We start from the raw sequence: 15518 nt of genomic DNA, 5'->3' as shown, positions 1-15518 counted from the left end.
GTCAAAAGAACTGGGCCAGCACACAGAGAAAAATCTATTTTGCAAATAAGTAGTTGATAACTGCACTGATATTTTCCTTCCCCAAACCATAAATTAAACAAGTTTACCTAATAAGAATTTCAGTAGCTGCATTCTAGGAAATACCCCACCCCCAAAAGGCAGATAGCATGGCAATTCATTGTATCAGTATGCAGTATATTTCAAGTATTTCATAGAACATGTTCTGTCTAAATGTATTGTGAAACTGTTTCCTTCCCAGGGTATCCATTTTCAACGTGGATTAACTCTGAATTACCTGTGTGTGGATACACTAATGAGGGTTTCTGTTTCCCAAGTTTCTCCCTTCCCTCTTTTGCAGGGAGTCTTTCTAAGTGTGCCTCGCGGTGTGTGTTTTCCTAACCCTAATAAAAAGCCTTTCTTTGCCAAAAAATTACAACAATAATGGAACAGACCTGAAAGTCACTGGTGTATTTTTATCAGGAAGCCTGTAATATTTAAATGACAAATGAGAAAATATTTTATCTTATTTTTCTGAAACAGGGTTTCTCTGTGTAGCCCTGGCTGTCCTGGAACTCTGCAGATCAGGCTGGCCTCAAACTCAGAGATCCACTTCTGCCTCCTGAGTGCTGAGATTAAAGGCTTGTGCCTTCACACTCGACAGAAAATATTTTAAGGAATATTTTTCTATGTTTTCAAATAAAAACTGTTCTCAGAAAAATTGTGTTTTGTTTCTTCAGAGTGACAGACCTTTAGACCTTTAGATAGTCTTTTGGTCATAGACCTTTAGATAGTTTTTCAAATTAAAGGCCAAGATAGTTGGGAAGTTTACAACGTTTTTCTTAGAGGAAAAAGATAGTTAAGAAACGATACACAATCATCTGGCTAGAGTTCTAAAGGATCCTGAAACTTATTCAATGTAGGGCTTAGTAAGATTCTCAATATACCAGATTCAAGCAAATCACTCATTTATTGTGTCACATAATACATTTCAGTATGAAACTACCTTATCTTGTGATTCACTATCCTAAACTTTAGAGGAATACTATTTTGTAGATTAAATTTGTAATTTATTTTGTAGTAATGATACTTATTCGAGAAAATGTTGAATAATATGAGATGAAATATGACTGATATATATATATATATGAATATATATCAGCCTCTCACTATTACTTCACTAGAGATGCATAAAAATATTTCAATGATTCTCTCTAGTTAACTCACCTCAGAGTTAATATTCATATTGAAGTCCTCTTGAAAGCTACCCATAGATTCATCAATCACATTCTTCCAAACTTTGGGTTGACCTAACTCTCTGTGGGAATTTGGCTCTTCCATCACTGAGGGTTCTTAATTATGAAAGAAGTAAAGAAAACATTACCAAATTGCATCTTAAACGTAAATTGGCATATGGCTATTCAAAAAGAAAACTTCTGACTAGTAACTTGGAATCCAAGAATCTCAATAAAGAGTGCACACCTTTCTTAGACTCCCCTGAGTCTCACACAATTTATATATTTATAAGTTTTATAAATATATATAAATTTATATATATATTTATAAATTCCTCTTCTGCTTCTTTATAATTTCCACTCCCCATTATCCTCCAGTCATCCTCACTCACTCTCACACATTTACTCACAGAACAACAGGAATAGTTTAAGCTCATCATGGCATACTATTCCGTAAATTTTAATGTCTTCAGAAATGGTCTCTGGGTGGAAGAAGCCTATTCATCATATAAATTGGTTTTATTGCTTTATAATTGTCACAACAATACTAATCGATTATTAGCATTCTGTGAACTTTTTTCTAGGAAAATGGTGATATCTGTCTCAGGGTAGTTGTATTATTTAAGTACTGGTCTTTTCACTATCTGAGTTTTAGGTTGTTTTAAAACGAAACATTACTCTGCTAGACAAAGACTTTCTTTTCTAAGAGTTTATGAATACTGCCTTTCCAGTGGAGGAGATAAGAGAGAGAAAAATAATTGACATAGTATATATGTTTCATCTTTTGTATGTGTGTGGAGAGGATACTGGGGATTAAACCAAGAGCCTCACAAACTGGGCAAGTCCTCTATCACTGAACTATACCACCTGCTCCTTTTAATTTGAAACAGGGTCTCAATAGGTTGTCCAGGCTGCCTCTGAACTTTCTCTGTAACCCAGGCAGGCCTTGAACTTGGAATCTTTCTACGCTAGTTGGTGGGATTACAGGCCTGTGACACCAGGAGTGGCCTATAATTCATCTTTTCAGTGAAGTCTTCGGCCAGAAATTAATGTGAAAAGCAGAAAACTGCTATACTAAGATATTACTTTAACTTACTTTTCTACAGATAGATATTATATTTGAAAATATATATTTGTACCTAGTTTTCATCCTGAAATGTAAAATTCAACTTTTGCTTATGCAACATTCCTCTTGACAAGATAGAACTAGGAAGTCTCACCTGGAATGTTTTGGTCTCCCCAAACTGACTCCTTCTGTATTAATTTTGTAAGCTTAAAGACAGTGGTCAGGAAGCATTTTGAAAACAACTGTAAAAACACATTTATATTCTTGATTTTATATTAGTAGAGCAATTCTACAAAGCACAATCACATATGCTAAAGAGTTAAAGCCATTTATACACATTTTTTTTTCAAGCACATGCCTTTAATCCCAACACTCAGGAGGCAGAGGCAGGTGGATCTCTGTAAATTTGAGGCCAGCCTGCTCTACAGAGTTAGTTGTTAGTTCCAGGACAGCCAGACCTACATAGTGAGATTGTCTCAGAAAAAAAAAGAAAAGAAAATTAAAAGCCATTCATACACCAATTTTTAAACAAATTAAGCTTTAAAATAAAGTCTTCTTTTTCCCACATGACCAATTATGTTGTAAATGTAAGTATATTTGTTTATAAGCAAACAACCATATTCATGTAAAAGATGGAAACAATTACCATTTTCAGTTCATCATGAATCAAATCCTGGGTGGCAGTTGACAGAAGTGTATCCACTCCTCCCCTCTTCTTCCACATCATCAGTTTTTGTGTGGGGGGTGCAAGGTCCAGAACCATAAGAGTGTCCACAAAGGACGTAAGCTGCTTATGCATAGTCTTACTACTTATCTCCTTGACTGGATCTATGAGCAATCTCCTCTTTCCTTTTTTCCTTCTATTAGCAGCAATGTCTACAGAGAAACAGGCATAAATGGACTTAGAAAGTTTTGTAAAATGATAGTCTAGGCTATATCTTAAAAGAATATCACAGATAACCTGCAGCGTTACACTGGGAAGAAAATCCCTCTGTTCTCGAAATATATACTTTGCAAGGTTTTTGCAAAGTTAGAGTATCTGAGCAATCAAGAGCTGATACATTTTTCAAGGTATTGTTTGAAGTTGCTTAGGAGGGTCTCTGTTCATTGCTAAGCGGGCAACTAAAAATACATGGCAAACATGGAGAAGGCAGTTAAAGAATCTGGAGTTTTCTTTCCTTTGTTAAATATATAACAGGATAAGTTTCAAAACATCAATGTGTATCTTCAGTGTGTATTTCACTCCACACTAAAATTCATATATAATTTTAAAGTAGGTAGCTAATTCCATACCACACAGAAGTCAGAAGTCAAGCTTTTCTTTAGTAAAGCTAAAAAATTTTTTGTATGTTTTTTTATTTTAATTTTTATTAATTGCACTTTATTCACTCTGTATCCCCCCTGTAGCTCCCTCCCCTCTCCCCTCCCAACCCACCCATCCTCCCCCTTCTCCACGCATGCCCCTCTCCAAGTCCACTTATAGGGGAGGTCTTCCTCTCCTTCCTTCTGATTCTAGTCTATCAGGTCTCAGCAGGAGTAGCTGCACTGTCTTCCTCTGTGGCCTGGTAAGGGGGAGGTAATTAAAGAGCAGGCCAATCAGTTCATGTCAGAGACAGTCCCTGTTCCCATTACTATGAAACCCACTAGGACACTGAACTGTCGTGGGCAACATCTGTGCAGGGGTTCTAGTTTATTTCTATCCTGAGTAAGGTATCCCAGAAGCAAAAAGACACACAGGGTATATATTTAATGCCAAACAGTATTACTATGCTGTCAGCCTTCTATAACATAGAAATGATTGTTTACATATCTCAAAGCATTTATGCTAGCAGGGTACCAGAGATAAAAATAAAATCATTAAACCGCTTACCTAAACTATCAATTGGGTCAAGAGCAAATCCTTCTTCTTCATTTGATAGTAATGTTGTTTCATTTAAATTTTCATCTTCAGGTAGATATTGGTCATCTGAATTACCTGGTTCTACTAATAAAAGCACCATGAAAACAAAAACAAAAAATATGATTATGTTTCACATTAGAAGACAATATGAGATATAAAGTGAATAACTGAGGACATCCTGCTAGCTGGGGTAACACATACATTCTTAGAATCGTGAATTTTTTTTTTTTCCAGAACTGAGGACTGAACCCAGGGCCTTGTGCTTGCTAGGCAAGCGCTCTACCACTGAGCTAAATCCCCAACCCCAGAATCGTGAATTTTTAACAGAGGCAAGGTTCAGTAATAAATGGTCTGGGGCCTACAACATTTGAATGAGTTAAGTAGCATCACCCTCTTTTGCCTATGAGGTATCTCAGGCTGGCTACAGTCACAGCAGAAGTAAAAACAAAAAAACATTATCAATATAAATTTCCTATGAAAACTAAAATATTTATGTTTGGTTGAACCATCGACTGACTCATGATAAAGAACTATAGCTATGTTTTGATTGCCCAATACTTTTTATATTTTTTATTTTGATTATTGTGCTAGAAAGCAAATGTAACATCAAACATTGAGAAAAACAAAAATGAGGTTAACTAGACTTTAAATACTTAAGGAAAAGTATCTATCTTAAAGACCTTAGCTCATCTGAGGTACTTTGGTAAGAATTTCAATTAGAGAAAAATGTGTAAAAGACTTCAACATACCTAGTATACTACTGGGAAATTCAGAAGGCAGAGAAATTTCTTTGTCTGAACATATGTCTTCTAAAAAGGTATTCTCATCTTGCAATAGATTGTCTTTAAAAACATAAATATTTTTTATTCTCCAAACATTTACTAGCATTAGTTTACATAGACATTATACTCCAGCATCTTAAACTATGAATTTTCATTTTATATGGGGTTAGATAACTGAATTTAGAGGGGTTGTGGTGTTATGAAAATTTTGGCAACAAGGAAAACCTCCCCTTTTCTGAGAAAGAGGAGAAAGGGGAATGGGAGGAGGTGAGCACGAGGGTGGAGCTGGAAGGAGAGGTGGATTGGGGGCCGAAATCAGTTCAGGCTGTGAACTATTAAATATTAAAAATGAAAATAAGAAACTGATAGCATTGTAGAAATATTCATTATACATGTGCTTTGTGCATTTCTGTCCATTAAAGAAGAAATATGTAGAAATATGTAGTCATAATTGCTGCCTTTCTTATTTATCCCTTAAATCTGTTTGGATTTTCCCTTATGAATTTTTGCAACATTGTTATTGGGTATATATACACTTAGGATTGTTGTGACTTGTTTGTCACAAAAAGATGTAATTCACTCTTTATCATTTAAAGTACTTCCAAGGTTGTAAAAAAAAAAAATCAAATGTATTTCTGGCAGTGCTCACTTATGCTTCATTTTGCCTCTGTAGTGTGGCCTTGGTTCTGAACACATAATGGGCACTTTGCACTGTGCATGCCGTCATCTGCTACAACCACTGCCTGAAATACCTTGGCACAGATTAAAGATTCTGTATATTATGAATTATATGTTTTTAACTATGCATACAACTTTTTCTGTGCTAATAGAAATAGACAGCCCTCAGAGGAAGACAACACAGCCAGTCCTGATGAGACCTGATAGGCTAGGATCAGATGGAAAAGGAGGAGGACCTCCCCTATCAGTGGACTTGGGGAGAGGAATGGGAGGAAAAGAAGGAGAAAAGGTGGGATTGGGAGGGAGTGAGAGAGGGGCTACAGCTGGGATAAAAATGAATGAATTGTAATAAATAAAAAAATTAAAAAGAAATAGATGTAGTTATAGTAAATGAAGACATTTACTATTTCTCTACCACTACTCCTTGCAAATTAACAAGGAATACATCTTTAGATTATAATTACACATATCTCTATCATCTTGTATATTATTTATGCAAATCAGTGTTCTTAGCATTACAAATTTTAAAATTGAAATATTGAGCAACTCAGGCTAGAGAGATGCCTCAGTAGTTAAGAGCATTGGTTGCTCTTCCAGAGGTCCTGAGTTCAATTCCCAGGAACCCCAATTATCTCACAACCATTGGAAATGGGATCTGATGGCCTCTTCTGGTATATATGAAGACAGAGTACTCATATATAAATAAAATAAACATATCTTTAAAAAAAAAAAGAAACATTGATCAACTCTGAAAAACACTGAAAATGTTCTATATCCTACATTATCAAAAGTTTAGCAGAAATTTAGGGTTTTTTTCCATGTAAAAGTAAACAAACATATCATCTCAATTTCATGTATTTATTTTAATAAATGGTAAAATGGTATAGTTACCAAATAATTGTTTTAGAATACATTTCTTTAGTTTATTTTCAGTTCACACTTGGTTTGTACAGACAATTTATTTTTTAATTTCTAAACTGTATTTTTTATTTTATATGTATGGGTGTTTGCTTACATATATGTCTGTGCACGACATGCATGCAGCGCCCACGGAAGACAAGACGGATTTGGATTCTCTGGATCTGACTAACAGATGGTTGTAGGCTTTAATGTGGGTACTAGTAACCAAACCCAGGCCCTCTGGAAGAGTAATCGGTGCACTTAACCCTGAGCCACCTCTCTAACCCTTTGTACATACATTTTATATACCTATACATTCAGGACCACGTAAGAATTTCTTGGGCAAAAGGAGGTTGTGGACTGAAAAAGCTTAAGAAGCCCTAGTTTATACAAGTGATAACCACACTTCTTTCTTTCTCCTACCCTCTTCTCTTTTCTCTCTACACCATTTTCTCTTTCTCTCTTTTTTTTTTATAACAGTTTCATTTTGTAGTGAACTGGCCTAAAACCCCTTATATAGTCTAGGCTGCCCTTAAACTCATGATTCCTCTGCCTCAGCTTCCTAAATGCTAAGATTGCAGGTATGAGCTGCTATGGCTGGCTGATAGCAAGACTTTTAATGCAAAATGGGAAAAATCTGTAAATGTATTTATATAACTAATAATCTTTAAAATGCATACTTTTGTTTTCCCAGTGTCTCTCTACATTATATATTTTATACTAATATTTAATTTAAATATAAAATACCATAATAACCTTAAAGAATATCTATTCCACAATTTGTATTAAAGACAATGTTACCAGCATATAAGCTAGTATATTTTGTGAAGAGTATACTAATCTCACTTCTCCTTTCCAAAATTTAAGGATAGAAATAAAAATAGGAAGGAGTTAATTGCTTTTATAGAAATATGTTTAAACAGATGACTATTAACTTAGGCGTAGCCTAAAAATACTAGATTTTGAAAACATATGTTAAAAGTAAGTTGACCTATAAGCAGATACATATCTGAAAATTTAATTTGATGTAACAAAACAGATACATTACAGTGGTTTGGTTAAAATAAATAAATAAAATATAATAAAATTTTTGTGACCAGAAAGCATACCAATCATTTCTCCTGCAGCTCCTTCATCTCCAAATCCATCTCCATTATCAAAGAACAAACACTTCTCCTCATCAAGGCTTCCAGAACTATGTTCAACTACAAGACCACTGGAGTTCATTAATATGTTGTCATCAAAGAAGCTATGTCTTCTGAGAAGTTCGGGTTCATCCCCTACATAAACACGTATCATTAGTGCCACACTAATCCTAGTAAGATATACTTTTAGAGTTAGAGGAAACTGAGATATCATCCTAGTCTATGAAGAAAATAAAAGATTTAAAATTATTAAATTAGCCAATAAAAGACATCCAGATTTCAAGTTTGATACTCTCCCAATACAACAGGAAAAAATGTGAGAGCATTCAGTAAAGTTTATAGTTATATAGTTTAATATATAGTTATATAGTTAAATCATATCCTGGATGGCCTAAATGCTGTGGGAGTAAATTGATACTCCATATATTATATAGATCATATTCTGTTTGACCAAGTATTATTTCATATCATTTCATATAGACAACTGCTTGAACAGTTTATGCCTAAGAAGAATCTGGAAAAATCTGCCTAAGGCTACAGAGAGAAACCCTGACTCAAGAAAAGGTATGTTAAAATATTAAAGAATGGGTTTATAATACTCATTCAGCAAATATTTGTAGAATATACTAGGAGTTAGAGATAGAACACTAAAAAGAACACAGCTGGTCACCTAACATTAACTGAGTACTTAGTTAATCATATTATGTAACAGAAAACAAAACTCTCATTTTACAGAGAAGCAACCATCACTGAAAGGCTTGAAGCCAGATCATCATTAGCTTATATTGATAGTTACAGAGGACTCAAAGTTAGCTCTGGCATGTTCTTTCCAACCTTTGGATCTTAAAATCGTTATGTCCATGATTCCAAACCATGATATGAGGTTAATCTCCTCTCCCTTCCAGTAATCCATGTTAATTATTATTCAGTAAAGAAAATCATGAAGTATCACTCATCTTGAACAATTTCTATAGACCTATATCACACTGGATCAAAGATTTGCTAAATGCACTTCACCATTTTTTGAGAAAGAACTAATAACATGTTTGTATTATTCAGATGTAGCTCTTTCCTAAAAAGAAAACCAGCCTTGGTTAACCAGACAATACACTTAGGAACAGTGTGAGAACAATGATAAAATAAATATACTGTAAGACAGAGAATTAGCATCTAGACCAGAAAAAAAATTGGAGACCATATTTACACATAAAACAACCATCCTATAGCTATCTCTACTACCATTGTTTTCATACAAAATGCAAATATAACTGATGATGTCTTATTATTTTGGTTTCTCACCAAAGCTCCCAGCTTGAAAAAGTAGATCACTGCTATATTCTTCTCTAAGTGTGATTTCCTCTGGTTTACTTTGGTTCTGAGCAAGAGGCTTTGAAATATCAATATCGCTATAGAAAACAATATTTAGGAAACATGAGCAGAACACCATGGTTTTACAAACTATTGGAAGAAACTTAAAATTAGCGTATTATTAAAAGGACTTTTAAAAACAAAAAAGTTATGAACATCAACTTTTAGACATAAAAGTAATTTTCAGGTTAATAAATCTAGTGGTGGTTCTCAGTCACTCTTTTACTTGTGCATTTGAATAGATGGGCACTTTTGCTACGGCTTGAATATCTGTGTTCCCTCCTAGTCCAAATATTGAGATCTACTTCCCAGGGTGATGCCTTTAGAAGGTAACCAGATCATAAAGTCTCTGCTTTCATGAACAGAATTTTTGCAGCCCCACATAATCACTTAATACTTGTACCATGTGACGGTATAGAAAGACTCTGTGAACCAGGAAGCAGAGCCTCTGAATTTATGACATCTTGACTTTGGTCTTCCTTTGTCAATACTGTGACAAGAACTGGGTAACTTATAAACGGATATCCGTTGCACACTCTTCTAGAGTTTGGGAAGGCCAAAATCAAGGCACCACAGATTAAGTATCTAGTATGGGTCTATTTCCCGTATACAACACTTTACTTCTGTATCCTCAGACAGTGGCTGTGCAAAAAAGCTTTCTTGGACTAAGGAGAGCTCTCAGCTTTCAAAACCTCATCATACTCAAAGGCTCCTATCATTTACACCATTACCATGGGAATTAGGTTTCAATATGTGAAATTAGAGAAACATACATATGATTTTAGACCCAAATTATGTTCTCCAAAAACCTAATTTGCTTCCTTTTCTCTCCTTCCTCAACCTCCATCCTTTAGTTATCCTGGTTTCAGTAAGTGGTAGCTCCATTTTATGCTCCGAATCAAATAGTCATTCTTTATTTCTTTAAGGCCACATTTAATTTACCAACATATTATGTCTACTCTGCCTTCCATACATTCCATTAATCTGAGTGCTACCATCTCAATAAAATGAAGTCTAAAAACTGCTCTAAAATTACTTCATATGGACTTACTACAATAATCTCACAAGTTTTCTTTTCCTTTCTTTCCCTTTTATAGTGAAGTAGCTAAAGTGAGCATGCTGAGACCAAGTGAGTTCTGGTCACTCCTCTGTTCTCTACTCAAAACTCTCCTGCATTTCCTCTCCCAGCCAAATAACAGCCCTACGATAGCCTACAAACCCTATGTCACCTGTACCTCCTGCTCCTTCTCTGACCTCATTTCTTTACCACTCAGCCCTTCTTTCATTCCATTTCATCTTACCTGCCTTCTTGCTGTTCCTGAACATGTCCTGTCTTATAGCCTTTCCACCTGGTTCCTGTATTTTCATTTGCCTTATGCCATTCCCTCAGATTTTTTACTTCACTGGATAGTTCCAGTACAACATTCTTCTATGTTGCTGTAAGGTTTGTTCCCTTAGGCTTGTGTTCTTACTTTATCAGAAAACCCTTTCCTGACAATCCTATTATTTGTTTTCACAGTTATTTATCTTCATATTCTACATGTACTTGTTATTGTTACTCTATACCAACTAAAATATAACATTCACTAGGCAAGAAACTGTTTTATTCATTGCTATTTCTTTAGTGCCTAGAATTGTGCCTGGTATAGGGAAGGCACTTATTTAATAAATATTTACTGGATGAACAGATATACTCTCAAGACTATAAATACATGAGGCATTTTTGTTTTTGTACTTTGGAATTTCACACTGAAATTTAAGCCTTTGTCATTTGCACTTGTTCAGTTGTTTTTTAAGTTGAAGTTGCCTTCACAAAGTGTGAATATGAAAACAACAAAACATGAAGAAGTAAAATAATTTACTTCATACTATAGATGTCAAAATCATGAAATTCTTCAGGTAATGTGATACTATTGTAAGCTGCTTCAAAATTCTCTTTTGGGAGGTCAACCAGTCCTGAAAATAATGAAAAAGAAACACAATAAGCAGTGTTCCTTTATGAAACATTAAACTTCCAATTAAATCTTTGTTCTCTCTCATGGGCTTCCCTATATCCACTCCTGCCCCTCAGCAGCAGTTTTTTTTTTTTTTTTAAATGAAGCAGCCAGAGTAACAGTTTCCAAAAGCAAATAGATCAGATAACTCTCATCCTTAAAGACTTAATTATGAATAAAGTAAGTTCCCCACTATAATAAACTAAGTAGCCCTATACTCTTATCATACATTATGTAAGGACACTCTCCTCAATCATTATACTCCATATACATACTACCTTTTTTGTTCCCTGGAAAGAGCAAGCCTTTTTTTTTTTGTTTTGTTTTTTTTTTCACCTCAAGACATTTGTATTTGTAGTTTCACTTGCCTATATTGCCATTCCTTTGGATACTACTCATGTATCTGAGTACTGCTCATTTTTCTTTTTTTTTTTTTTCCTCATTTTTCAAGTATGAGTTTAACTTCTGTCCTTTCACAAAGGTTTTCCCCAACTACCCTTTACAATGTACTCTATTATTTTCTGTTGTAGATCTTGGTTCAGTTTTCTTTGTAGCATGATCACTAACTGGCACAATAACACATGGCTTTTTAATATCAGCATGACCACAATCTGTAATTATTGTAGTACGTTTTAAAAACATTTTTATTATCTGTTTTCCTCAATCTGACTGAAAAGAATTATTCATCTTGCTTGTCTTTGTATTCCAAAGCCTAACAAGAATCATGTTAAGCACAAAGCATGAAAGTCAATAAATATATATAAGATACATAATAAATGAGCAAGAAAACACAGTATGCATATAAATCTACCTAAAGACTCTAAAACTATTTTAAATGAAAAAGATTTTTAAAAAAAGAGCTATCAGTTGGAGCCCACAAATGTTGATAGAGGGATGCTATATGAAAAACTCTAACATAGGTACTGTAAGAGATTACAAAAATGTATTTAAATTGTGTGAATTTCTAATTTGGCTCTCCTAAAGTCAAAAACAGGTATGCAAACTAAATGAACCATTAAAAATAAGTGTTGGTTTCTTACACAATTGTGATGATTTTAAGTATTTTCTTATATTAACATATAAAACATAACAACTTTTGGAAAGTATAACTATTTCTTACAAACACAGGAAAAGACCACAGTAAAGAAAATAATTATCTTAATGGAATCTTAATATTCAGTAAAAATGAAGTTTATATTCATTATATTCACAGTATGCTCTCAATTAAAAGAGACTATCCAACACAAAAATGCAAAAGGAATCAAATAGTGACACAAATTAACATTGTATGTATACCTGGGCGAAATGTCATCTTCATCTTAAGAAATGCTTCACTGCAATCTGCCAAAAGATATTTTGCCTTCCTATTATAGATTCGAACAACTCCCAAAAGAAGGTGTCCTGAAGTTCGGAGTGCGATTTTCACCTATGAATAATTTTTTAAAACATTAGAACAATAAAGATTAGGTTTATAAATCCTGTTCTTTAAAAATTAAGGATATCATAATTTCTCTTTGAAAAGCAATTGTTATATTCTTAGTAAAGGAACCACTTTTTACCTCACCATATAAAATAATTTACTTTTTTTTTGTGGATTCAGCAAAGCCATGTTTCACTTAAATGCCATATTAGAATGTCTTTGTGCAGACAATAATTTTTTGGGGGGGGAATTAAAAGAAATCACCTGAGAACCAAAACTGTCTTGGAAAAGAATTTTAACTCTTCTACAGCAGCCCTGGTTAATACAAATTATCATTTTAATCAGTAACATACCTTAGGTGAAAGAATTTTTTGAATGGTTATCTCTATATTACACTCAAACACATGGGCCTTTGTGAGTTTCTTCTCCCAGTGAGCTGCAAGCCATATTTTGGCCAATGGCCCTCGTTTAGTCATAAGCACATGAGTGTAGAACATGTTGCCTGTATTCCTTAGTTATATTTAAGGAACTAGAGAAAACACAAAACAAATGTCTTAAATTTGATAAGAAAACCTTTTTGGTAATTTTTTACTACAATAAAAACTTGTCATTACTTCTACAAAATAATACTCAAATTATCTCCTAAACTAATGTTATTAATTTTATGTAATAATAATAATAATATTGAAGATAGTTCTTGCTTATAGGCAAAGGTGATCTGGATCTCCTGAACTTCCTGCTTTGGCTTTCACATATGTATCCCATGCCTGGCTTTAAATATATTAATGTTGAAGTTAAAACAATAGATTTCCAAAGAAGTATAAAATTAAAAAAAAAAAAAGCAAGAAGGCCGGGTACATGTCTTTAATCCCAACACTTGGGAGGCAGAGGCCAGCCTGGTCTACAAAGTAAGTCCAGGACAGCCAAGGCTACTCAGAGAAACCCTGACTTGAAACAAAACAAAGCAAAAAATCATTAGTCAGAAAAAAAAAAGGCACCATTGAATTTTAATATTTTGGAGTAAGGCTGATACAACTTTCACCTAACATATAAGACAGAAAATAAATGGATATTTCTACAACCCACACTACTGATGACACCATAAGGCTATATTTTGAAGTAAAAAATGAGGAGAGATGTCATACCACTTTGGCTTTTGGAATATGAATTACTGCTTTAATATGTCATCTGAAACTGCCACCATGTAACTAGCTTTACTCCTATCCTATTCTAAGTTTCGGTAAAAAGGGAACACTGAGTCAAAATGCAGACAAACATTAAGTCAGCCACAGAATTAAAAACTTAGGTCAAGTTTGATCAATGCCCATTTCTACCGAAAAACATCAAACTAAAGGTTACAGTCTATGAAACCACAGTCCCTAGGGAGACACTTTGATATGGCTATAGCTTGTGCCCTGCAGATGGCTCTACTTCCTTTTAGTACCTTGGAATTAATTCCAAATCTAAGTTTAAAAACTGCTCCCAAGCCGGGCACGGTGATGCACCCCTTTAATCCTAGCAATTCGGAAGGTAGAGGCAGGCAGATCTCTGCAAGCTCGAGGCCTGCCTGGTCTACAGGGTTCCAGAACAGCCAGGGACTACACAGAGTTCTGTCTCGAAAAACCAACCAACCAACCAACCAACCAACCAACCAACCCAAACAAAACAACAAACAAAACAAAACAAAACAAAACAAACAAAAACCTCCCAAGTGTGAGAAAAAATAAAGATATTTTTTCGGTAACAGATTAAAAAAAATAAATTTCAAAAAGCCAAACTCTGGGACTTTACATTCTGGAGACCTTCGTTTACTGGGCACTCTTCCACCCGACCCCACCCCACAACCATGTGCCCCTCTTCTCCATCCTCTGATACTGCGAGGGTGCAGGGTTAGTTTTTCACAGACTACCTCAGGAAAGGGAAGACCAAGGCTGACGTAAGGAAGGGGGAGCAGGGGATGGGGCTGATTCCCGGAAACCCATCCAGGGAGGGGAAGGTCAGGAGGTGCGGCCTGGGCAGGTGCCGCCTTGCAGGGAGCCTGAGGTGAGGGCAGGGCCTGAGGAGGGAGCGGGAGGACGGGCGACCGGAGGAGCACCGGGTTGAAGAGAGGGTGAGGAGTGGAGGGGTGGAGGCCGAGCGGCAGCCAGGGTCTCGCGCTGGGGACACCCTAGGCTAGAGCCCCAGCAGCCGGGTGGCCTCCTGAGGCGGGCCTCGGGGCTTGGTGCCAAGGTCTCCCGGCGTGCGCACGTGGGCAGTGGGTGGCCCTAGGCCCCCAAATCGCCCAGCCCGCCTACCGCTCCCAACTGCCTGACCTCGCAGGCAGGCCGCACCGACTTTCAGTGTGGAGCCTGAGCGCTGTGACACGCACGTGGACGACCCGGCACTCGTCTTCTGGCGCTGCCCCCTGCGGGGTGTGGACTACAGGAGGGCACCGGCACGAGAGGGGGCGGGGGCGTGAAGGGCGGGGCCGGGCTGAGGAGTGAGTGTGATTGCTGAGGAGAGGTGGGAGGGGCGGTATGAATGGGCGGGGCAATGCGTGAGGGGCGTGGTGGGGGCGGGGCGTGAGGCGTGAGGCCTGAGGCGTGGTGGTTTGGAGCCTGAGAGGTTGTGGCTGCCGGAGGCGCTGCCTGCGGGGTATTGAGGGGAGGGATGGGGCGGGGCACGAGGGGGGGCGGGGCGTGAGGATGTGAGAGGGTTGTGAAGAGAAGTGGGAGGGGCAGGTGCGGAGGGGCGGGGCGTGAGGGTAGGCGGGGCGTGAGGAAGCTGGGCCGAGTGGGTGTAATGAGGGGCTGATGTAAAGGCGTGGTGTGAATGCGGCGGGGCGGGAGGTCGTGTAGGATGTAGGAGGATGGAAGATGGAGGATGAAGTATGGAGATGTTGAGGAGCAGGCCAAAGGAGGCCGGAGAGGCTCGGGTGTACCGAGTGGCTAGAAGGCAGAGCTGAGGCATCCCACACAGACCACTTGCTCAGGATCTGTGCTTGAATTCTGGGAACTGAGCCTCGTCCCCGCGAGTTCTTCACCAACCTGATCT

The 15518-nt window shown here is 36.8% G+C and overlaps 1 protein-coding gene across 1 annotated transcript in view; it reads right to left on the bottom strand.

Moving 5' to 3' along the window:
* Positions 1-14924, bottom strand: part of Rad21l1 (RAD21 cohesin complex component like 1) — a 29870-nt gene extending 14946 nt beyond the window's left edge. The window contains exons 1-11 of the mRNA XM_021661370.2: positions 14798-14924; positions 12839-13014; positions 12362-12491; positions 10934-11027; positions 9003-9109; positions 7668-7838; positions 4948-5040; positions 4169-4282; positions 2945-3174; positions 2453-2540; positions 1225-1349 (exon numbers count right to left, since the gene is read on the bottom strand). Of these exons, the coding sequence (XP_021517045.1) occupies positions 1225-1349; positions 2453-2540; positions 2945-3174; positions 4169-4282; positions 4948-5040; positions 7668-7838; positions 9003-9109; positions 10934-11027; positions 12362-12491; positions 12839-12982 (1296 nt within the window). The 5' untranslated portion in view covers positions 12983-13014; positions 14798-14924. The remainder of the gene's footprint in view (positions 1-1224; positions 1350-2452; positions 2541-2944; positions 3175-4168; positions 4283-4947; positions 5041-7667; positions 7839-9002; positions 9110-10933; positions 11028-12361; positions 12492-12838; positions 13015-14797) is intronic.
* Positions 14925-15518: the final 594 nt, after the last annotated feature.

This window comes from Meriones unguiculatus, chromosome 4 (assembly GCF_030254825.1).
Source record: "Meriones unguiculatus strain TT.TT164.6M chromosome 4, Bangor_MerUng_6.1, whole genome shotgun sequence".
Taxonomy (NCBI): Eukaryota; Metazoa; Chordata; class Mammalia; order Rodentia; family Muridae; genus Meriones; species Meriones unguiculatus.
This window is presented reverse-complemented; position numbering and strand designations above follow the sequence as displayed.